The sequence below is a fragment of the Hordeum vulgare genome, chromosome 3H (assembly GCF_904849725.1).
Source record: "Hordeum vulgare subsp. vulgare chromosome 3H, MorexV3_pseudomolecules_assembly, whole genome shotgun sequence".
NCBI classification, from domain to species: Eukaryota; Viridiplantae; Streptophyta; class Magnoliopsida; order Poales; family Poaceae; genus Hordeum; species Hordeum vulgare.
In genome coordinates, this window is record NC_058520.1 from 49,811,184 (window position 1) to 49,836,219 (window position 25,036).

General features: G+C 45.4%; 1 protein-coding gene across 1 annotated transcript; it reads right to left on the bottom strand.

The window, feature by feature from the left end:
• Positions 1 to 369: 369 nt before the first annotated feature.
• Positions 370 to 2,402, bottom strand: LOC123439490 (protein ANTAGONIST OF LIKE HETEROCHROMATIN PROTEIN 1-like). Its single transcript, XM_045116201.1, has one exon. The coding sequence runs from the start codon at positions 2,303 to 2,305 to the stop codon at positions 677 to 679; it is 1,629 nt and encodes a 542-aa protein (XP_044972136.1). The 5' UTR covers positions 2,306 to 2,402; the 3' UTR covers positions 370 to 676.
• Between the last annotated feature and the right edge of the window lie 22,634 nt (positions 2,403 to 25,036).

The window sequence follows — 25,036 nt, forward strand, 5'->3', positions numbered from 1 at the left end:
TACATTTGTCCAGTAAAAAAGCTGCATATACGTTTGGTTGTAACCCCAGTTCGTCGGATTTTTTGTTACAATCGATGTTTTTTTACTTTTGCTACAACCGTGTTAATTTTTGCTACAACCGGCATCTTTTTTTGCTGCAACCGTTCACTAAAAAAGTTGCATACACGTTCACGTAGATATTTATTACAACCGGCGTTTGACTTTTGCTACCACGCACCATCAGCTTCGTTTTTTTGCTACGATCACGTAGATATTTATTTTTGCTATAAATTTTATTTTTTGTTACAACCGTTAAAAAATTTGCTACATCACGTCGAATGTTTGTTGCATCGGAAGGAAAAATGTTGCATGGAGATCCAACGGTACGGACGCGCGGGGGTTGGTGAATCGTGCAGCCCGCGCCCGGCCGGCCAAAAGTTTCGGCCGACGCGCCAGCGCATAGCATTGCCCAAAAAAATATCATCCTTTTCAATATCACAAACCACAATCTTGTGTCCAAACTTAAAAACAAGAAAACGTTGCCCGGAATCATACTAAACATGGGGCTAATCTCGAGAAGAAAACTTGTTCGCTCTTTCCGTTCAAACAAAAGAACCAATGCAATGAATTCTTACTCCTTTTACTCTCGAGTCGGCTGACCAGGTCAAGAAACTTAACAGGTACTAGCTGGCAGCTGCTAGCAGAAAGACCCAGCGCCGACCACCGTGGGATGGTGGAGCATGTTGTGGGCGATGTTGTCTCGCATCTGCCCGGCGGCCGAGGATGACACGGGGTCATTGGCGACCATGCTGTCGTCGTCTAGGTCGAGCTCCAAGCCCTGCAGCAGCTCGAGGTCGAACGGCTCGCCACTGCGCTCGCAGATGTTGTGGAGCGCGCAGCAGGCGCCGAGTATGACGGAAAGGTCGTCCACCTTGACCTCGGTGCGCCTCTGGAGGCAGGCCCAGCGCGCCTTGAGCCTCTGGAAGGCGCTGACGGCCACGGCGCGCGCCTTTGCCACTCTCCGGTTGAACTCGTGCTGCGTCCACGTCAGGTTCTGGTGGGAGTAGGGCACCAGCATCCAGTCCGTGAGTGGGTAGCCGGCGCCGCCGACCAGGCGCATGCCCTGGCCAAGGGTCTCCCCGGTAAGCTTGGGCTTGTTCAGCGACCAGAGGAGCAGGGTTTGCTCGTCGGTCATGGCTCCTGGGCCGACGCGGATGTCGGTGAAGGTCCCCTCCGCGTCCACCGACGCCTGCAGGGTGATGCTGTAGCATGTCTTGTTGTTGCGCGCCGTGGCCCGGGGGTTTAGGTAGTTGATGACGTGGTGCTTGGGCGCGATGATGGCGACGTGGGTGGTGTAGACGGCGCCGATGATGCCTGGTATGCCAGACAAGGCCTCGAACTTGGCTGCGTTGGTGGCCATGGCGGCGGAGTCCGACCACTGGATGACGCTGGGCAGGACCGTGGCCTGGATGGCGCCGCAGACGTCGAGCACGAGCTTGTGGCAGGTGGAGACCCCGATGGCGAAGCGATCGGCGACCTTGCGGAGGGGCTCCCCGGTGGCGAGGCGCCAGACGCAGACGGCGACGCGCTGCTGCACGGGGATGGCTACGCGCAGCGCGGTGTCCTCCTTGCGGACGGCGGCCGCCAGCTGCTCGCACAGAACCTGGAACGTGTTGGGTGACATGCAGAAATGGTGCCTGAAGTCCGCCGCCGGGTAGCCGAAGCTGCTGACTGTGTCCCACCACGCGCTGTGGCGGTCCTTCTTCCACAGCCGCCTCCCTCCGCCGCCAACCCCGGTCCCCGTGGCCGGCGCCAAAGACTCATCCGCGATCGCGCCTCCGCCTCCGTCTTCGTTGCTGCCGCCGCTCGCGGTCTCCATGGAGCCCGACGGCGAGCGCTGCCTCTTGCACCCCCGCGCCTCCGACGCCGAGGCCGACGGCACCCCTCCCATCCACTCTGCTCCCAGTCCCAGGTTGACCATGGCATGCACCTGCGGCACCCCAAACCCCACCGACGACTCAACCACATGAAGCGCTAACCCGCCGCTGGTATCCATTGAATCCCACGGCGAGTTCTGCATCTTAAACCCCGGCAACCCCGTCCCCATCTCATTCCACAGGTTAACCACGCCCTGCCCCTGCGTCGCCTCAACCTCCATCGCCGACGCCCCCCTCTTCTTACTCCCCTGCGGGTTCACCGGAGCCGTCACAGACTCAGACACAGCGCCCTGCTCAAAATAGTAGTCGAGGTAGGACAGGTCTTCGCCGTCGGCCATGTTCTGCGCGGAATAGGGGTGCGACCCCACGCAGGACTGGTTTCTCGTCATCTAATATATGGAGAGCTCCGTGGATATGGTGGAACAGAAACAATGGTGGGCTGGGAGATGGAGGAGAGGGAAGAGACCAGGACGAGCAAGTCGATCGATCCTCCAGCGAGAGAGAGGGCCGGGGTTTATAAAGGTTCTGGGCACGCGGAGAGATGGAAGGCAACGGTTGGTGGCGGCGCTGGAGCCGCGGCTCGCTCACGCGGTCGGGGAGAACACGGGAAAGCAGCGAGTGGGAGAAGGCACCTCGCGACGTCGCTCTCGGACCCTAGTGAGTGGTATCAGTAGTAGTCTGATCGATTGTTTTGTTAGTTGCCGAAAGAATGTTTTGACGCCGCCTAATGGAGCCGTGGCTTTGCGTCACGACTGGCGTGCTGTACGTACGTACGTGTTGGGCTAGCAGATCATGTTTATTCAAATGTTGTGCCGTGGGGATTAGTTTTGGACTGGTTTACGTTAAGAAAGGAACGGAATGGATTGACCCGTTGGTGCTACGTTATCCTCACGGAATAAAAGGATATTATGCCTTTTCACGGTACAAAAAGGGAAAAAACTGCTACGCTCATTCAATAGTTGTTTTGCCTTGACTTTCTTTTTCTTTTTTGAATCAAAGGGCTTTCCCCCACCTCAACTTTTATTAAAGCCAAGGCAACATAGTTATCGGCTTGCAGCCGAAGTAAGAGCATGTTTACTAGTGCCCTCAAACCTTTAAATCTCAAATCAGTTTTAAGGGTTGAGAATTGGTTATTTTTGACACTTTTAAGGGTTGAAAAACAGAGACAAAGACTAGAACCCTCAAACCCAGCCCTTATAACAGATTCTGTTATAAGGGCTAGGTTTGAGGGTTCCAGTCTTTACCCCAACCCCAATCATTAAAACTGTCATTTGACATATCGCAATTTTCACTAGCAAAACACAATAAACCTTCAAACAAACACGGAAATAAAAATCATTAATGCATGGTTTAATAGTTTTTACATCACACAATCATCATCTTCCCCCTCTCATCGGCACCATCACCAAAAAGTTGCACTTGGCGCCATTTCCTAGACCACTTCCACATACATCAAGCACCACCATTGTCGCCGGTGGTGGAGTCTTCCACACCTCCATCGCCACCACCACTCATCGGAGTGTCACCTCGAAGAGTAGAGGACGCGCCACGAAATATCCTCTTCCTCTCCGCGATGTCCTCCTTGTACTCCTACCACCACATCAATTGGTCTTCATCCATGTCCTTCTTGGACATCATCATGTGCTCCTTCTCTTTCACCATGAGTTCTTTCCATGCCTTTGCTTCTTTGACCTTGATCATCCTCTCCTCCAAGTCGGCCTTGCGCTTGGCATCTTCACGCCTTGCTTCAACTTGTGCAAGCTTCACCTCTTTCTTCTTCTCGTTGATAAGAAGCTTTGTCCCCAATGTCTTCATTGTCAATGCCTCCTTTGACTTCATCATATGTTCTATATTCTCCCTTATGCTTGACGCCTATCCTTCCATCTTCTTCCTTAGCTTATCTTTCTTGTTTTCAGCGGGCTTGTGCTCGTTCCTTCCCTCCTCTTCACTATGATCCATCCTAAGCATTGCGGACTTCTTGGGTGCGGTCTCTTGATCCCTCAACTTCCACTTGTCATAAGTTTGAAGAATTTTCCAAACATGTTTAAATGGGAATGCTTTGCCCTTCAAAGCGGCCATCTCCTTGTACCTCAAGTCGGCAATTGCCTCCTACAAACCCACCAATAGCATAGTAAACATATATGTACTCACATAACAATAGCATAAAAAATCAATGTGAAAAACATATATGTACTCACATAGTCACTCTCCACGGTTCAACTAGGCGGTGCATCCTTCACTTGGTCCATTGCCGCACTCCAACGAGCACAATGGGGCTTCATCAACTCCCACCGGCCTTGAAGCGACCGGTAACTACGAGGGGTGTATCCACTAGTCTTCGGCTTGATCTTACAATAGACGTCCTCTGTGCGTTGCCAATAACATTTACCGGTTTGATCGGTACCGGTGCTTGCATCCAACCCCACATGTGCCCAAGCACGAACCAAGAGGATATCTTCAGCCTCGCTATAGTTTGTCGACCGCACGGTGGGTTTTCCAACGGCGGCGAATGCCTCCTCCTCTATCTCGGTCACCTCCTCCTCATCTTCCCCTTCCTCCTCCTCATCATCCTCTTCCTGCAAATCATCACCAAACCCAAAGGGTTCGAGAGGAGGAGCCCCGATGTCCACCTCGGCTTCTTCAAGAAGCCCCATGAACGACATTGACGGGGCAGGCATTCCGTCGAGCACCTCGTGCACGACGGGCGGAGGTGCGGGAGACGGGGCGGCCGTCGGCTTCTTCCTAGAGGTCGTCTTCTTCACCTTCGGCGTTGCTGCCCCCTTCGACCCAAGTGAGGGCTTCTTCCTCACCTTGGGCGCCGCTGCGACCGGGGCGACGTCCGGGACGGGCTGGGGGAGGACGACATACTGGCCAGCACGCCGCCTCTTCACGCCGACGGCCGGGGCGACGGCCGACGCGGGCGGAGCGAGCGTGGCCGCGGGCGGGGCGGCCGAGGCGACGGAAAAGGCCGACGGGCGGAGCTGCGGGGGCGGGGCGACGGGCGGAGGAAGAAGGACGCGGGCGGGGGCGGCCGGGGCGACGAAGGAGGCCGGCGGCGGCTCCATGGCTCTGGCGGCGGCGACGGGAGCTACGAGGGCGGGGTGGGCGGCAGGAACTTTCCCTCCCGCTCAACGAACTGTCGACTTCGGGTTGGAGCTGGGGTTCCCTCTCCAATCCTCACTTTTACAGATTGGGAGGGCAATCCCAGATCCAATCCATAAAAAAATTTAAGGGTTTAGGGGTTTAGGGGTTCTAGTCTACCCGCTTTTTATTCGCCCAACCTGTAAAAAAAACGGTTATTTCTGTTTATTTGAGAGTTTGAGGGCTCTACTAGACATGCTCTAACTGCAACGGTCCTTATTAATCGCAGCAGCAAGTTTTGCAAATCTCAGGGTAAAGCTAGGAATGCAAAACCACAACAAAAATGTAGCTTAACTACAGCTCAAAGAAGACTTCCAAGATGTACGTCCTGATCCTGCCAGAACGAATTGTTCTATGTGCAGAACACAGGCCCAGTCTTGAGATATTATAGGCCCGGGACGAAATTAGAATAGGGGCCCTTTATATAAAACATCAAAATAGTGGAATATGCCTCTATAAAATTAAAGTTTCAATAGACATTTAAACACATAAAAAATTGCCATCTCAAGTAATTTATAAATATTGTCAAGGAAATAAATATAATACGCTCAGATGTAAAGTCACTAATTGTATTGTCATCTATGGAAGGTAATCAGAGAATTCTTTATCTAAATTCTAGAGGTAGCAGTGATTGGTGGGTGCGATGTAGTCTCCTCTCGATGTGGACGGCGGGACGGGGGATTGAGCGTCTTCGGACAGAACGGATGGGTGACTATACATTGGTCGTAAGAGATAAAGCGTTGGTCGCTCGAGGTAACACAAGCCAAACTACGTCTGCCATGGTGTAGGAAGAACTAACCTTTTGATACGGTAAAATTAATAACAGTGATATTTCTGTGACCTAAAATGTATAATCAGCTAGATAAGAACTGCAAATGGTCCTATACGAACATATTAAGGTCGAAGATCGATTTATAAATGTACATCACTAAGTAAAGCTACTGCAATAATGATCCGCCAAGTTATAACATGAAATCAACTTCTTAAAATATACAAATTAATACGGGTACAAAATAGGAAAGAGGAGTAACGACAGCGTTGTCCTTGTTGGCTATTCCTATTTTTTTTAGTGTATCTTTTTTGAGGTTTTTTTAGTGTATTCCTTCTTCCAGAAGAGGGATCAATAATTATATTGAACCGATGGTGACCCATCACCACTTTTTTCTTAGAACTGACTTACCATCCTACATGGATCCATGTCAAGGAAAGAAAAAGGGCCAAGCCCAGTCACTAAAGAAAAATAATGTTTCAGCCTCTTCTTCCTAAGACCAACGAACAACTTTCAGATCGTTAATGCCTGCTCCCGGCTCCACGCTCCACCAAGCGGTTGTGATCCTACAGAGCTACACGCACATGCCTGCACGCGCGCGGCCCTACCAAAACATCATTCCGTATAGGGCAATGGGTGCTTGGAAGGCTCGTTTTTGTAGGAGATATGTCTTAAAGGCAATAATAAATGTTATTGTTTATCTTCATGTTCATAATTATGTTTACGTTTCATGCTATAACTGCTATGGTTCTGGAGTCTACCATTACCACGAGGCTCGGAGGAAGACTCATATGCACGTATGGAATAATAAACGGTAAAAAGTATTCCTAGTCTGGCCTCTAAGACTAGCTCAAGTGTTGCATGATGGTTCTGTTTTCCTCATCATGGGCATGGCTATGCCGGTAACTTTGAGGGCACAATGTTAGTAAACACTTGTGTTGAATCGACCCAATTGATGTTGTGCCATGAGATACATTCGTCACAAGTTAATGGTTAATAACACTGAGAAAATTAACGTTTGCATAATTCCTTAGACCATGAGAGTATCGAGTTCCTTCGTACTTGCTTCGTGAACTTTGGGGTTTGTTAACGTCATCTGTAACAGGGTGGCTATTACGACTGCTTACGGGTTCACAGAGAAGTATGACAAGTAACTTGGTAGCTTGAGATTGGGGTTTACTCCTCAGGCGATGGAGAGATATTCTTTGGGCCCTCTCGGTGTCACGGTATCCATCATCGTCTGGCCAGACACATTGTGATTTGATCACATGGATGCCGAAACACGAAAACGAGAAAAGAGAACAAAACTGGTAACGAGGTAACTGGCATAGTGGACAAGTGTTGATTCACGGGGATGCCGAGTGTTTGTAACATATTGTGAAGTAAAAGGAATAGCACACGGTAACTGGAGGTTCTCTTGAATATTTATTTGTGTGGGTATAGGGGGTCAATATGGGTGTCAACGGCTCCGATGTTGATCATTGATCGGAAAGTGTTCCGGTCATGTCTATACTGCACCGAACCTATAGGGTCACACGCTTAAGGGTCATCTATATGCTGAATACTAGACATGGAGTCTGAGAAAAAATCACCAGAAAAGTTTCGGGGACAACGGAAGAGTTCCAGGGAAAGAGAACACTGGAAGAGTGTCGGTAAAACCGAAAAGTTGTTTCGGAGTACACCATTAAGTCGAATTGGTTTTGGCACACGCCTGGAAATTATTGGAGGGTACTAGAATTGTTCTAGGAACTTTTGAGGATTTTCGGAGAGAAAAATTAGAAATGTTCTGGACTATCGGAACCGCTTTGGTTGCTATTCGAAGAAGAAAATCATTGATCTGAAAATGTTTTGGAACGCGTCCAGAATTATTTTAGTGGGTACTAGAAATGTTGTAGGCCTACAGAAAATGTTTCAGATTTTTCAGACGCAAAAAAATGTTTTCGATGAATAGTGAAAATTCAATTATGGTTTTGGTTGGAAGTTGAGCTTCCACAAAATATATTGAGGGGATGATATGAAAGGATAAGAGCACCCATTTGCTTTCCCTTTATGCCCTTGTGAAGGACCACCTTCATGGGGGTTTTGCGTATTTCAAGTGCCACCCCACCCCTTGAGTTTTCCTATAAATAGAGGTGGAGATGCACTCTCCACACTCGCTCTTTCTCACATACACATGCCATGCATGATCTGCCTTTCTCTCTCCCTCCCAACGAAATAGTTTCATAGAGACGAAAGGTTGTCTCGGTTTCGCTGGGAACTAGTTCTGGACGGCCAAGACCGTATGTGTGCAACTCTATAGAGAGATTGTAGTTTCAGTCTTAGTTCGAGAGTGCTTCCCGAAAAGTTGTCCGAGTTTCGAGGGTCCTCCCGAAGGGCTGTCCGAGTAACCGTTCGGTTTTCGATGGTCCTCCCGAAGGGCTGTCCGAGAGACCGTCTGAGGGATTGTCTGACCGCCTCCAGGAGGGATTTCCGAGGGGCAAGCGAGGGAGTATATCCTCGCGGTTGGGTGGTTGTAAATCCTAGCTGCGGGGATCTGCACCACGAGTCAGTAACGAAAATATCGAATCTTGTATGCAGTCTCCATAGTGATCTTGGGCGTGCTCGTCGGTCGGAAATTTTTTGTTTTCTATCGTGTTCCCCAACAGTGGCATCAAGAGTCAGGCTATGCGCAGATGCAGGTTGCGATCTAGAATACATGAGATGTATGGGTGTTGCACAATATAATTTGTAGTATATGACTTATATTACTAAAAATTATTTGTGCGGGGTAGCAGATGAAATCTGTTACCCGATGTTCCCGTTCCTTCCTTTGAATTTACGTAGTCCTGATCTTGACGGCATGGTGGAATCTGAAAAAGTTCTGGCAATCCGCGATCCTTTCATGCTGCTCCAGAGTATGCTGGTTGAGAGATCAATGAAGTGCTAACAGTTCTTTGGGTTCCACCATAGTTGAGAAAGATGGATGTTTTGCACACGAAAGGGCAATGCAGATATGATATGTACGGAGGTCATGCGTATGACGAAGTTTAGTATGGGGCTCGAGATTTTATTATCTCGTGTTTCATACACCCTGGAAAGTTAATCTAGCAACTTGAATTATCATACCTGATGACGAACGTTGGTAGTTGCGGTTTAAGTCAAAACTTTAGAAGCCACGTAAAATAAATTTTGCATTAGCCGATTGAGGTGTCTAACTTGGTTTTGCAGGATGTGCATAAGATGTGGTATAGCAATGCTCATATTCAATTTGATTATGTATGAGATGACTATATATGTAAATTAACATGACCTCTGTGTCATGATTCGGCATGATGGCTGGAGCCATATGATTGTCACTTCAATGACATGCGTGTCAACCTTAAGTAATGCATTTATTCTATCTGCTATGGAGATATCAATATTATCTGATGCATCGATAAGGTGGCGGCAATCTTCGCGAAGGTGAACACCGACGTGAATGCCGAAAATGAAGAAATACTTGACTTCTCCGTCAGAAGGGGCTATACCATATCATGCTATTATGAATTGGCTAAGATGTTTATCCCTTATAATGCACCCTTTTGATTGCACGGTAGTCGCTTTTTATTAAGGTGATCTCTCACTTAAAATATCAAGTAGTTAGTGTTCTCCCAATTGTAGCACCATCACGGCACCTATCTCTTTGGGGCATCACATGATCTCCATGGGTGCGAACGATTAGAGAAGTGTGAGGCGGGTGAGTTGAGACCTCGCAGCAAGATCACTTGGTCGACTTGACGATGAGGCAGGACAGTCCTGAGCTCAGAACACACGCATCGAAAGATGAACAATAATTACATAGAGATGTGATCGACAAGTTTGCCTACCGATTGAAGTTCACGCCATTTTAGTTCATCTTGAACCGTGGCGTTGAATTGAAATATGGGTCTTGAATCACTCACAATCAATTATGAGAGATATTGATTTGACTCGGAGCACACTTTAGAATTAACTTGTTTAATTCTGAGTGCAATTAATTATGAACATAGTCCAAGTATGTTTTGTATAATAGTTATAGAATAATGGCTTGCGTTTTCACCTTCCTTGTTAAAATTGAATAAGCTTCCATTTATGTGGTTAGATCTTTACGAATGGTAACGTAATGTGAGGATTGTCCTCAAGAGTGCCGAGAAGGACTTTGTCCTATCGCATGCTTTCGGTATTCTCCCACTGTGCTATGGATGATGCGACTCTCGTCCTTTGATCCAAAAACTAGAATTTAGTTATGGTCAAGTGTAATGTGTTTGCTTCCATAAGACCCGAACTTCACAAATTTGGGATAGTTATGTGATATTTATGGAACTGAAAATTATTTTTAGATACAAACAAAGGCTAAAAGATGTGAGATATCCGAAGCAATGTTTGTTTGCAAAGTATTAGTAAAGTGTTTACTGGGAACTTGAGTGGTAAGAGAGGGATCCAACAGAACGCCTGTCATATGATGAAGGTGAATAAACAACAACTTAAAGAGAAAGGAAATGTTCAAGGGGTGTCGGTGTGACTTACACACCTAGGAAGTCTGGGGCTAACGCCACTCTTTAAGTTGGGTGCTTATTCTGAGAGTAGGAGAAAAAGTGAAAGTTAAACTGTTAGAAGTATAAAGGCAAATACGAAAGAAGTCTAGAATGTCCAACTCATGTATGAAAGTCATACAAGTTATCGATGTTTGGAAGGCTGGTAAAAAATAAATAGTTCTTGGGAATTGTGATTAAACTGTTAGTCCGTAATTGTTGGGTATTGTGATTAAAATTTGATCACAAGAATACCCGCTTGATTGCATTCTGTTGCAACTCGATGCAAGAACCACTACGGCCTAAAAGACTTGCGAGTAATGAGGTTTAGATACGCGCTGGGAACATAGTAAAAGTTACTATAACCTCCATCTGTGTATTACCGTCTGTATTTATTTTCATAATTAATTTTAGAGCTTTATACACTCTAGCCCATTGCATAATGTTTGTTGCAAGAAGGTTGTTCATAAGAGAACTTTTAATGTTCGTTATTATGAATACCATAAGGGCCATACTTTCATTGTGAATGAGATGTATGTTATGAATATTGATAATAATATATTATCTCTATGTTTACCTTCATAATTAATTGTAGAGTTTTATACACTCTATCCCATTGCATAATGTTTGTTGCAAGAGGGTTGTTCATAAAAGAACAATTGTTGTTCAATATCATGAATAACATAAGGGCCATGCTTCCATCAAGGACGGGATGTGTGTTATGAATATTGATGGTAATATAATACATGATAAAACTGATGCTAAATGTCGCAAGACTAAAATAATACCACATATGTGTGGCACTACATTTGATCACATTGGAGAAACCCGCATGGAAAATTTCCATAATGATGGATTTTGAAGTCATTTGATTATGAATCACGTGACCCTTGCAACTTTCCTCTGAAAAGTGAAGTGACTAAAATACCATTCACGGGACAAAAGGAACGAGCAACAAACTTATTGGTGATCATACATTTTGATGTATGTAGTCCGATAAATGTTGTGCTAGTAGTGGATTTATCTATCTTTAAAAATGACTCAAGAAGATATATGGATATTTACTTGATGAGAAATAAGTCTGGATCTTTTGAAATCATTCAAAAGGTTTTCAAAAAGGAACTAGAAATTATTGTAACTAGAAAATTATGTTTCTACAGTTAGATTGTGGAAAGGAAATTTTGAGTTACATGTTTAGCGAATGCCTGATTAGTTGTGAAAAAGGTTTCATAACTTACACCTCCCGGAACACCACTCTGATTGGAATGTCCGTGAAGATGTAATCAAACCATTTATGACATGGTGAGATCAAAGATGACATAAATCAATTTGCCATTATCCCTCTTAAAGTAATGCTTTAGTGACTACGACTTTTACACTGAAAAGAGCGCCATCAGATCTGTTGAAATGACTCCATGGTATGGTGACAGAAACAACGGGCAGGCCAACTACAGGTCCGTATTTGTCTTTCGTGTGAGGTTTAGCAATTCTAGCGGAGTCCTCACGGAATTTGATAACATGCCCATCTATGTCTTCAGCTAAGAGATCTTTGATAATAGCAACACTAGGTTCAACTCTAATCTCCTCAGGGGGTGCAAGTGGTCTAATGTAACCCCTACGTATCACAGTTGGAGCTTTAGAATAATCCTTTTTCCTAGCAGGATAAGGTGGTTTCTCAGCGTAGGCACAAGGAACATCAAGATCACTAAAAGCAATGACTTTCTCCTCAACTAGATTGGTTTTGACTATGTTGCTTTCTACAGGAGGATGATACTTAAACCACTTCTCTTTGGGAATATCAACATGACCAGCAAAAGATTCACATAGAGAAGCTACTATCTCAGAGTCAAGTCCATACTTATCGCTAAAATCTCTAGAAGTGTTTGTCTCAACAAAAGATTTAACGCAATCAAACTGGAAATTCATACCCGACTCCTTACCTTCCTCCAGCTCCCAATCTTCAGAGTTACGTTTGATTCTTTCCAATAAATTCCACTTGTGGTCAATATCCTTCTTCATAAAAGAACCGGTACAAGAAGTGTCAAGCATGGTACGATCTTCATGAGAAAGCCGAGCATAAAAGTTTTGAGTGATAATTTCTCTCGAGAGCTCATGATTGGGGCATGCATATAGCATTGATTTAAGCCTCCCTCAAGCTTGAGCTATGCTTTCCCTGTCACGAGGCCAAAAGTTATAAATATAATTCTGATCACGATGTACTAAATGCATAGTATAAAACTTTTGATGAAATTCCAATTTCAACCGATTGTAGTCCCATGATCTAGTATCATCACATAGCCTATACCATGTCAACGCCTTATCCTTCAAAGATAAAGGAAAGACTTTCTTCTTTACCTCATCCTCGGGCAAACCTGCAAGCTTAAATAAACCACAAACTTCATCTACATAGATGAGATGCAAGTCTGGATGTGAAGATCCATCTCCTGTAAAAGGATTAGCCAGCAGTTTCTCAAGCATACCCGAAGGAATTTCATAAAATATATTTTCAGTAGGTACCTCAGGTTGAGGAAGACCTCCTCATGCTTCCGTTCATGGTGAAAATACCCCGAACAAACTCCTCAAAGGAACAGCTTCCATAGTGACAAGTGACAATAAATTTCAGCACAGTATATAAATGTTTCCTTACCAAATTCCACTTACCAAAGGCGCTTTACCTCCCCGGCAACGGCGCCAGAAAAGAGTCTTGATGACCCACAAGTATAGGGGATCAATCGTAGTCCTTTCGATAAGTAAGAGTGTCGAACCCAACGAGGAGCGGAAGGCTCTGATAAATGGTTTTCAGCAAGGTAATAACTGCAAGCACTGAAAGTAGCGGTAACAAGTGATGATGTAGCGAGGTGAAACGTAGCAAGTGAAAAGCAACAAGTAACAAGTAGTAGCAATGGTGCAGCAAGTGTCCCAATCCCTTTTGTAGCAAGGGACAAGCCTGAACAAAGTCTTATAGGAGGAAAAACGCTCCCGAGGACACACGGGAATTTCTGTCATGCTAGTTTCATCATGTTCATGTGATTCGCGTTCGTTACTTTGATAGTTTGATATGTCGGTGGACCGGCGCTTGGGTACTGCCATTACTTGTACAAGCATCCCACTTATGATTAACCCCTCTCGCAAGCATCCGCAACTACGAAAGAAGAATTAAGACAACGTCTAGCCATACCATTAAACTAGTGGATCCAAATCAGTCGCTTACGAAGAAACGCATAGACTGGGGTTTAAGCTTCTGTCACTCCAGCAACCAATCATCTACTAACTACTCCCCTATGCCTTCCTCTAGGCCCAAGTATGGGGAAGTGTTATGTAGTCGACGTTCACATAACACCACTAGAGGAAAAGACAACATACAGCATAGCAAAATACCGAACGAATACCAAATTCACATGACTATTATTAGCATGACTTATCCCATGTCCTCGGGAACAAAAGTAACTACTCACAAAGCATAATCATAATCATGATCAGAGTTGTAATGAATAGCATCAAGGATCTGAACATAAACTCTTCCACCAAGTAATCCAACTAGCATCAACTACAAAGAGTACTCAACACTACTAGCAACCTTACAAGTACCAATCGGAGTCGCGAGACGGAGTTTGGTTACAAGAGATGAACTAGGGATTGGAGAGAAGATGGTGCTGATGAAGATGTTGATGAAGATGCCTCCCCTCCGACAAGAGGAGTGTTGGTGATGACGATGGCGGCGATTTCCCCCTTCGGGAGGGAAGTTTCCCCAACAGGATCGTCCTGCCGGAGCTCTAGATTGGATCTCCTCAAGTTCCGCCTCGTGGCGGCGGCGAAACCACGAAAAAGCTCCCTCTTGATTTTTTTCTGGAACGAAACCCTTCATATAGAAAAAGAGGGGGCCAGTGGGCCGTCAGGGAGCCCACAAGCCCTGTAGCCGCCACCAGGGGGTGGCGGCTACCAGGCTTGTGGGGCCCTGGTAGCTCCCCTCTGGTACTTCTTTCGCCCAGTATTTTTTATATATTCCCTAAAAATTCCATGTAAATTTTCAGGGCATTTGGAGTTGTGCATAATAGAGGACTAAGATTTCCTCCTTTTCCAGTCCAGAATTCCAGCTGCCTGAATTCTCCCTCTTCAGATAAACCTTGCAAAATAAGAGAGAAAAGACATAAATATGGTATCACAAAGTAATATAACAACCCATAAAGCGATAAATATCAACATGAAAGCATGATGCAAAATGGACGTATCATACCTCACACGAGGCGAGTTGCCTTCGGATGAGGTGTTGACCCGTCAAATCGTTCCTCGGAGCAAATCCATGGTCGTCATCAACGGCGAGTTATACAAGCGAAGTACTTCTGAGGTATTTCAAAGATGTGTTTCTTCTGATGAAGGGTGCATAATTCTCAATGAAATCCATGCAGGAGATTGCATGCATCATGTTGGGTCACGTTCCCTGGTTTCCAAGGCTTTCCGTCATGGGTTCTTTTGGTTGACGGCTCATGCGGATGCAGAAGAGATAGTGCGTCGATGTGATGGTTGTCAACGTTTTGGACGACGGGTTCATGTGCCGACTCAAGAATTAAGGATGATCCCCATCACTTGGCCTTTTGCGGTCTGGGGGTTAGATATGGTTGGTCCATTTAAGATGTCATCCAATAAAAAGACTCATCTACTCGTGGCGGTCGATAAATTCACCAAGTGGGTCGAAGCAGAGCCTGTTGGCAGCTGTGACGCGGAAACAGCCGTCAAATTCTTGAAAAAGTTGATATTCCAATTTGAATACCCACACAACATTATCACTGATAACGGTACCAACTTATCACAAGGGGCGATGCAGGAGTTTTGCAAACAGGAGCATATCTGGCTTGATGTGTCTGCGGTTGCTCATCCACAATCTAATGGGCAGGCAGAACGGGCGAATCAGGAATTGCTGCGGGGAATCAAACCCCGACTTATGGTTCCCCTGGAACGCACCCAGGGTGTTGGGTTGAGGAGTTACCTTCGGTATTATGGAGCATTCGAACCACTCCGAATCGTTCTACTGGTTTTACTCCTTTCTTCTTGGTGTACGGAGCAGAAGCCGTTCTTCCGAGTGACATTAGGCATGACTCGCCCCGAGTCGCCGCTTATGTGGAGCAGGATAATGAGTTGGCACGTCAAGATTCTTTGGATGCTTTGGAGGAAGCACGCGATTTGGCTGCCTCCCGATCGGCTATTTATCAGCAAGACTTGCGGCGTTATCATAGCCGCCGGGTCAAGACCCGAGCTTTTCAGGAGGGCGACTTAGTGCTCCGGTTGATCCAAGATTGCACTGGCATGCATAAGTTGTCACCACCATGGGAAGGACCGTTTTTCTTCAGCAAAACTCTTCGCAATGGGCCATACTATTTGGTGGATCTTCCGCCTGATCGGCCAACCACAGAGGCTCTAGCAATATGTGCATCAAGGAATGCACCAAGTGGCAAAGCAGTATCAGGCATAGCAGGCATAGTATCTACCATAGCATCATCAGGCATAGTATCAAGCATAGCATTATCAGGCATAGTATCAAGCATAGCATCATAAGCATCATGGGCAACAAAAGTAGCATCATCAAGCACAGGCGACATATCAAGATTTCTAGCATGAGGCGAAGTCGCAAACTTACTCAAAACTGAAGGTGAATCAAGTGCAGAGCTAGATGGCAGTTCCTTACCTCTCCTTGTAGTGGAAGGCAAGATTTTAGTTCTTGGATCTTTCGAATTCCTCATAGTGATCAGCAGACGTCAATCCCAAGTGACTTAGAGAATATAGCTGCGCCTCCTCGGCAACGGCGCCAGAAAAAGCCTTGATGTCCCACAAGCGTATGGGATCGCAATAGTTTTTGAGGGTAGAGTATTCAACCCAAATTTGTTGGTTCGCACAATGGGAAACGAAAGAATATTCTCACGTATTAGCAACTGAATGTGTCAGATTCAACCACACCTGAAAGATTAGTGTATGCAAGCAAAATATCAGTAGCAAAGTAGTATGATAGCAACGGTGCAAGAAACGATCTGTTGACGGCAGACTATTCCTAACTGTTGTATCAATGGCGTCAGTAAAAAGCACGTTGACGGGGGATTATTCTTGAGAAGAATGCTTCCCCGGGTACGGCTTCAGAAAAGTCTTGCAACAAGTAACGACGAAGTAGCAAGGAACAGCAGTAGCAGCAAAGTGGCCCAATCCTTTTTGTAGCAAGGGACAAGCCTAGGCAAAGTAACGTAGCGAGAACCTGTAATAAAACACTCATAGGCAGTGGACGTTAATGGATGAGTGTGCCGGATGTGATTCATAATGTAACAGCTATAACACGGAGAGATAAGTAACTAGCTCCCGTTCGTCAATCTAATGTAGGCATGTATTCCGTATGTAGTCATACGTGCTTAGGGAAAAGAACTTGCATGACATCTATTGTCCATCCCTCTCGTGACAGCGGGGTCCTAATGGAAACTACGGGATATTAAGGTTCTCCTTTTAATAAAGAACCGTACCAACGCATTAACACGCGGTGAATACATGAACTCCTCATACTATGGTCATCTCCGTGAGTGGTTCCGGCTATTGTCACTCCGGGGTTGCCGGGTTATAACACATAGTAGGTGACTACAACTTGCAAGATGCGATCTAAAACACACATATATTGGCAACAACATAATAGGTTCAGATCTGAAATCATGGCACTCGGGCCCTAGTGACAAGCATTAAGCATAGCCAAGTAGTAGCAACATCAATCTAGAACATAGTGGATACTAGGGATCAATCCCCGTCAAAAACTAACTCGATTACATGATAGATCTCATCCAACTCATCACCGTCCAGCAAGCCTACGATGAGATTACTCACGAACGATGAAGAGCATCATGGAATTGTCGATGGAGAAAGGTTGATGATGACGATGGCGACGATTTCCCCTCTCTGGAGCCCGAAACGGACTCCAGATCTGCCCTCCAGATGAAGAACAGGATGTGGCGGCGCCTCCGTATCGCAAAACGCGATGAAACCTTCTCTCTGATTTTTTTTCCGGGCAAGACGGAAGATATAGAGCTGAGTTTGGGGGCGGTGGTGCCACGTGGGCCTCACAAGCCTGCACGGCGCGGCCTAGGGGGGTGGCCGCGGCCTGTGGGCTTGTGGCCCACTCGCACGCCCCCTCCGGTGGATCTTTGCGCAGGTATTTTTATTTTATTCTAGAAAAAATCTCCGTAAATTTTCAGGACATTCCGAGAACTTTTTCGTTCTGCACAAAAACAACACCATGGTAATTCTGCTCAAAACAGCGTCAGTTCGGGTTAGTTCCATTCAAATGATGCAAATTAGAGTCCAAAACAAGGGCAAAAGAGTTCGGAAAAGTAGATACGACGGAGACGTACCACCCCTCCGGGAGGGAAGTTTCCCCGGCAGGATCGTCCTGCCGGAGCTCTAGATTGGTTGTGCTCAAGTTTCGCCTCGTGGCGGCGGCGAATCCACGAAAAAGCTCCTCCCTGATTTTTTTTCCTGTACAAAACCCTTTATATAGCAGAAGAGGGGGGCCAGTGGGCCAGCAGGCTGCCCACAAGCCCTCATGGCGCAGCTAGGGGGGTGGCCGCGCCATGCAGGTTTGTGGCCACCTGCTGGCGCCACTCTGGCGCTTCTTCGGCCCAGTATTTTTTGCTAAATCCGGAAAAAATCATCGTTGATTTTTACGGCGTTTGGAGTTGCGCAGAATAGGTATCTCAAACTTGCTCCACTTTCAGGCCAGAATTCCAGCTGCCGGCATTCTCCCTCTTCATGCAACCCTTGCAAAATAAGAGAGAAAAGGCATAAGTATTGTACCGTGAAGTGAAATAACAGCCCAAGAAGCGATAAATATCAACATGAAAACATGATGCAAAATGGACGTATCGCTTATCTCAAATTTTTAATGAGGGATCATCTTATCTTTACTACCGTCATTCTAAGCAATAAGATGAAAAACATGATAAACATCACATGCAATCATATAGTGACATGATATGGCCAATATCATCTTGCTCCTTTGATCTCCATATTCGGGGCACCAAGACCATCATTGTCACCGGCATGACACCATGATATCCATCATCATGATCTCCATCATTGTGTCTTTGCGAAGTCGTCTCGCCAACTATTACTTCTACTACTACAGCTAACGGTTAGCGATAAAGTAAAGTAATCACATGGCATTGCATCTCATACAATAAATTAAGACAACTCCTATGGCTCCTGCCGGTTGTCATACTCATCGACATGCAAGTCGTGAATCCTATTACAAGAACATGATCAATCTCATACATCACATATGTAACATCACATCCTTTTGGCCATATCACATCACATAGCATACCCTGCAAAAACAAGTTAGACGTTCTCTAATTGTTGTTGCAAGTTTTATGTGGGTGATTTGGGTTTCTAGCAAGAACGATTCTTACCTACGTGACAGCCACAACGTTGATATGCCAATTCTATTAACCCTTCATAAGGACTCTCTTCATCAAATCCGATCCAACTAAAGTGGGAGAGACAAACACCCGCTAGCCACGTTATGCATCAAGTGCATGTCGGTCGGTGGAATCAGTCTCACATAAGAGTACGTGTAAAGTCGGTCTGGGCCGCTTCATCCCACGATGCCGCCGAATCAAGATAAGTCTAGTAACAACAAGAAATTAACAAAATCATCGCCCGCAACTTTTGTGTTCTACTCGTGCATAGAATCTACACATAGAACCTGGCTGTGATACCACTGTTGGGGAACGTAGTAATTTCAAAACAATTCCTACGCTTCACAAGGATCTATCTAGGAGAAACCAGCAACGAGCAAAGGTGTAGAGCATCTTCATACCTTTGAAGATCACTAAGCGGAAGCGTTACAAGAACGCGGTTGATGGAGTCGTACTCGTAGCGATTCAGATCACGATGGATTCCGATGTAAGCGTTGAACAACGGCGCCTCCATGTTCAACACACGTGCAGCCCGATGACGTCTCCTACGCCTTGATCCAGCAAGGAGAGAGGAGAGGTTGAGGGAGAGATCCGGCAGCACGACGGCGTGGTGACGGTGGAGCTATGTAGTTCTCCGGCAGGGCTTCGCCAAGCACCGGGAGGACGAGGACGAGGAGAGATAGGGTTGCGCCGAGGGAGAGCTCAAAATTGCATGTAGCAGCCCCAAAATCCTCCACTATATATAGGAGGGAGGAGGAGGAGGGCCGGCCACCCCTAGGGAAACCCTAGGAGGTGCGGCGGCCAAGGAGGAGGAGGAGGTGGCGCCCTAGGGTGGCTTGCCACCCAAGGCAAGCCCTTCCACACCCTAGGGTTGGCCCCTCTTTCCCTTGTGCGCCTTGGGCCTTAGGTGGGTGGGGCACCAGCCCACCTAGGGGCTGGTTCCCGTCCACTTTTGGCTCATATAGCCTCTTTGGGCTGGTGGCCCCTCCCGGTGGACCCCCGGAACCCTTCCGGTGGTCCCGGTACATTATCGAGAATCCCAAAACACTTCTGGCGATCGAAACTCCACTTCCTATATATGAATATTTACCTCCGGACCATTCTGGAACTCCTCGTGACATCCGGGACTCCGAATGACCTTCGTTAACCACGTATACTATTCTCATAACAACCGTAGCATCATCGAACCTTAAGCGTGTAGACCCTATGGGTTTGGAAACCATGCAGACATGACCGAGACACCTCTCCGATCAATAAACAACAACGGGGTCTTGATATCCATGTTGGTTCCCACATGTTCCGCGATGATCTCATTGGATGAACCACAATGTCGAGGATTCAATCAACCCCGTATACAACTCCCTTTGTCTACCGGTATGATACTTGCCCGAGATTCGATCGTCGGTATCCCTATACCTTGTTCAATATCGTTACCGGCAAGTCTCTTTACTCGTTCCGTAACACATCATCCTGTGGCTAACTCCTTAGTCACATTGAGCTCAGTATCATAATACTTGACCGAGTGGGCCCAGAGATACCTCTCCGTCACACGGAGTGACAAATCCCAGTCTCGATTCGTACCAACCCAAGAGACACTTTCGAAGATACGTGTAGTGCAGCTTATAATCACCCAGTTACGTTGTGACGTTTGATACACCCAAAGCACTCCTTCGGTATCCGGGAGTTGCACAATCTCATGGTCTAAGGAAATGATACTTGACATTAGAAAAGCTTTAGCAAACGAACAATATGATCTAGTGCTATGCTTAGGATTGGGTCTTGTCCATCACATCATTCCCCAATGATGTGATCCCGTTATCAGTGACATCCAATGTCCATGGTCAAGAAACCATGACCATCTATTGATCAACGAGCTAGCCAACTAGAGGCTCACTAGGGATACATTGTGATCTATATATTCACACATGTATTACGATTTCCGATCAATACAATTATAGCATGAATATTAGACAATTATCATGAACTAGGAAATATAATAATAACCACTTTATTATTTACTCTAGGGCATATTTCCAACAACCAAAGTGATCAAAGCACTGATCATAGGACAAAAGTGAAAATTTTCATTGAGTACTAAAGTAGCACTAATGACATGTTTTCTCGCAAGAAGAAATTATGAAGTGCTCATTGTAAGTAATTACATTGATACAGTCTTCATCAATGCTCCATGTGATTTTTGATCTAAAATAAGGTTTTGTGTAATACACAATACGGTGGCACGGTAAGTTGGAATTGTTCAAAATAAGTTACTGTGGCGAATTCTATAACAAAGGTTAAGTACGTTGATGCTTTAGAAGCGATAAAGAAGATGTTGAAGCATATAGTTCATTCATGAACTTAGGGTGTGTTCAGATGGGGGAACCAAGTGGAACGGGAAGGGTCGGTTCTGTCCCAAAGGCCCATTCACGTGTTTAGATTGATAGAGGAACCGGAACCAGTCGATTCCAGGGAACGACATATTCCCTTTGAAAGGATCGATATGGTTGACTAGAGGGGGGATGAATAGGCAACTACCAATTTTTAGCTATTCTTAACAAGTTAGAGTTAGCAACATAAAGGTTCTCTAAAAAGACAACTAGTTGAGCAACCTATATGACGCTACCAACTATAACCGATAAAGCAAGTAAGAAATACTCTACAACAATAACATACACAATGTAAAGGTTAGAGATAACCACTGATACGTCCATTTTGCATCATGTTTTCATGTTGATATTTATCGCTTCTTTGGCTGTTATTTCACTTCACGGTACTATTCTTATGCCTTTTCTCTCTTATTTTTGCAAGGTTTACATGATGAGGGAGAATACCGGCAACTGGAATTCTGGCCTGGAAGTGGAGCAAAGTTGAGATACCTATTCTGCGCAACTCCAAACACCGTGAAAATCAACGGAGATTTTTTCCCCAATTTATAAAAAATACTAGGCCGAAGAAGTGTCGGAGGGGCACCAGGGGGTGCCCACAAGCCTGCACGGCACGGCCACCCCCCCGAGGCCGCGCCATGGGGGCTTGTGCGCAGCCCACTGGCCCCCTCTTTTGCTATATGGAGGGTTTCGTCCAGAAAAAAAATCAGAAGGGCGCTTTTTCGTGGTTTCGCCGCCGCCACGAGGCAGAACTTGAGAAAAACCAATCTAGAGCTCCGACAGGACGATCCTGCCGGGGAAACTCCCCCCCCCCCCCGAGGGGGAAATCGTCGCCATCGTCATCACCAACACTCCTCTCATCGGAGGGGGCTCGTCTCCATCAACATCTTCATCAGCACCATCTCATCTCCAAACCCTAGTTCATCACTTGTAACCAATCTCCGTCTCACGACTCCGATTGGTACTTGTAAGGTTGCTAGTAGTGTTGATTACTCTTTGTAGTTGATGCTAGTTGGATTACTTAGTGGAAGAGTTTACGTTCAGATCCTTGATGCTACTCATTACACCTCTGATCATGATTATGATTATGCTTTGTGAGTAGTTACTTTTGTTCCTGAGGACATGGGATAAGTCATGCTAATAATAGTCATGTGAATTTGGTATTCGTTCGATATTTTGATATGTTGTATGTTGTTTTTCCTCTAGTGGTGTTATGTGAACGTCGACTACATAACACTTCACCATTATTTGGGCCTAGAGGAAGGCATTGGGAAGTAGTAAGTAGATGATGGGTTGCTAGAGTGACAGAAGCTTAAACCCTAGTTTATGCGTTACTTCGTAAGGGGCTGATTTGGATCCACTAGTTTAATGCTATGATTAGACTTTGTCTTAATTCTTATTTCGTAGTTGAGGATGCTTGCGAGAGGGGTTAATCATAAGTGGGATGCTTGTCCAAATAAGGGCAGTACCCAAGCGCCGGTCCACCCACATATCAAACTATCAAAGTAACGAACGTGAATCATATGAACATGATGAAACTAGCATGACAGAAATTCCCGTGTGTCCTCGGGAGCGTTTTTCCTCCTATAAGACTTTGTTCAGACTTGTCCCTTGCTACAAAAGGGATTGGTCCACTTTGCTGCACCGTTGCTACTTTTGTTACTTGTTGCTTGCTACGAATCATCTCACCACACAATCACTTGTTACCGACAATTTCAGTGCTTGCAGATTTTTCCTTGCTGAAAACCACTTGTCAGATCCTTCGGCTCCTCGTTGGGTTTGACACTCTTACTTATTGAAAGGACTACGATTGATCCCCTATACTTGTGGGTCATCAAGACTCTTTTCTGGCACCGTTGCCGGGGAGTGAAGCGCCTTTGGTAAGTGGAACTTGGTAAGGAAACATTCATATAGTGTGCTGAAATTTGTTGTCACTTGTCACTATGGATACTAATCCTTTGAGGGGCTTGCTCGGGGTATCTTCATCTCGAATGGAAGCACAAAGAGTTGCTCCTCAATTTTCTGCACCTACTGAAAATATTTGCTTTGAATTTCCTTCGGGTATGCTTGAGAAACTGCTGGCTAATCCTTTTACACGAGATGGAACATCACATCCAGACTTGCATCTGATCTATGTAGATGAAGTTTGTGGTTTATTTAAGCTTGCAGGTGTGCCTGAGGATGATGTCAAGAAGAAGGTCTTCCCTTTATCTTTGAAGGATAAGGCATTGACATGGTATAGGCTATGTGATGATACTGGATCATGGGACTACAATCGGTTGAAATTGGAATTTCATCAAAAGTTTTATCCTATGCATTTAGTACATCGTGATCGGAATTATATTTACAATTTTTGGCCTCGTGACAGAGAAAGAATCACTCAAGCTTGGGGGAGGCTTAAATCAATGCTATATTCATGCCCAAATCATGAGCTCTCGAGAGAAATTATCATTCAGAACTTCTATGCTCGACTTTCTCATGATGATCGCACCATGCTTGACACTTCTTGTACCCGTTCTTTTATGAAGAGAGATATTGACTTCAAATGGAATTTATTGGAGAGAATTAAATGCAACTCTGAAGATTGGGAGCTTGAATAAGGTAAGGAGTCAGGTATAAATTTCACTTTTGATTGCGTTAAATCCTTTGTTGAGACAAATACCTTTAGTGATTTTAGCGCTAAGTATGGACTTCACTCTGAGATAGTAGCTTCATTGTGTCAATCCTTTGCTGATCATATTGATCTCCCCAAAGAGAAGTGGTTTCAATTTCATCCTCCTTTAGAAGTCAGTGTAGTTAAACCCACTCCAGTTGAAGAGAGAGTCATTGCCTATAATGATCATGTGGTTCCCAGTGCTTACATTGAGAAACCACCTTTCCCTGTTAGGATAAAGGATCATTCTAAAGCTTCAACTGTGATACGTAGAGGCTATATTAGAACACCTACACCCCCTGAGCAAATTAGAGTTGAACCTAGCATTGCTATTATCAAAGATCTTCTGTCTGAAGAAGTTGAGGGACATAATATTCACTTTTGTGAAGATGCTGCGAGAATTGCTAAACCTCACGTTAGAGACAAACATAGGTCTGTTGTTGGCATGCCTGTGGTTTCTGTTAAGATAGGAGATCACTGTTATCATGGTTTATGTGACTTGGGTGCTAGTGTTAGTGTAATACCTCAATACTTATACGATGAAGTCAAAGATGAGATTGCACCTGTTGAGATAGAACCTATAAATGTCACTATTCAGCTTGCCAACAGAGATACTATCTGCCCTGCGGGAATTGTTAGGGATGTTGAAGTCTTGTGTGGTAAAACGAAGTATCCTGCTGATTTCCTCGTTCTTGCTACCGCTCAAGATAGTTTTTGTCCCATCATATTTGGCAGACCTTTTCTCAATACTGTCAATGCTCATATTGATTGTGAGAAGCAAACTGTCACTGTTGGCTTTGAAGGTGTGTCACATGAGTTCAATTTCTCTAAGTTTGGTAGACAACCTCATGAAAAGGTGTTGCCTAGTAGGGATGAAACTATTGCCTTAGCTTCTATTTCCGTGCCCCCTACTGATCCCTTAGAGCAATACTTGCTTGAGCATGAAAATGATATGCATATGGATGAAAGGGATGAAATAGATAGAGTTGTCTTAGAACAATATCCTATCCTTAAGAATAACTTGCCTGTTGAACTGCTTGGGGATCCACCTCCACCAAAGGGTGATCCTGTGTTCAAGCTTAAACAGTTGCCTGATACTCTTAAGTATGCCTATCTTGATGAAAAGGAGATATATCCTGTTATTATTAGTGCTAGCCTCTCAGAGCATGAAGAAAAGAAGCTACTAAAAACTCTGAGGAAGCACCG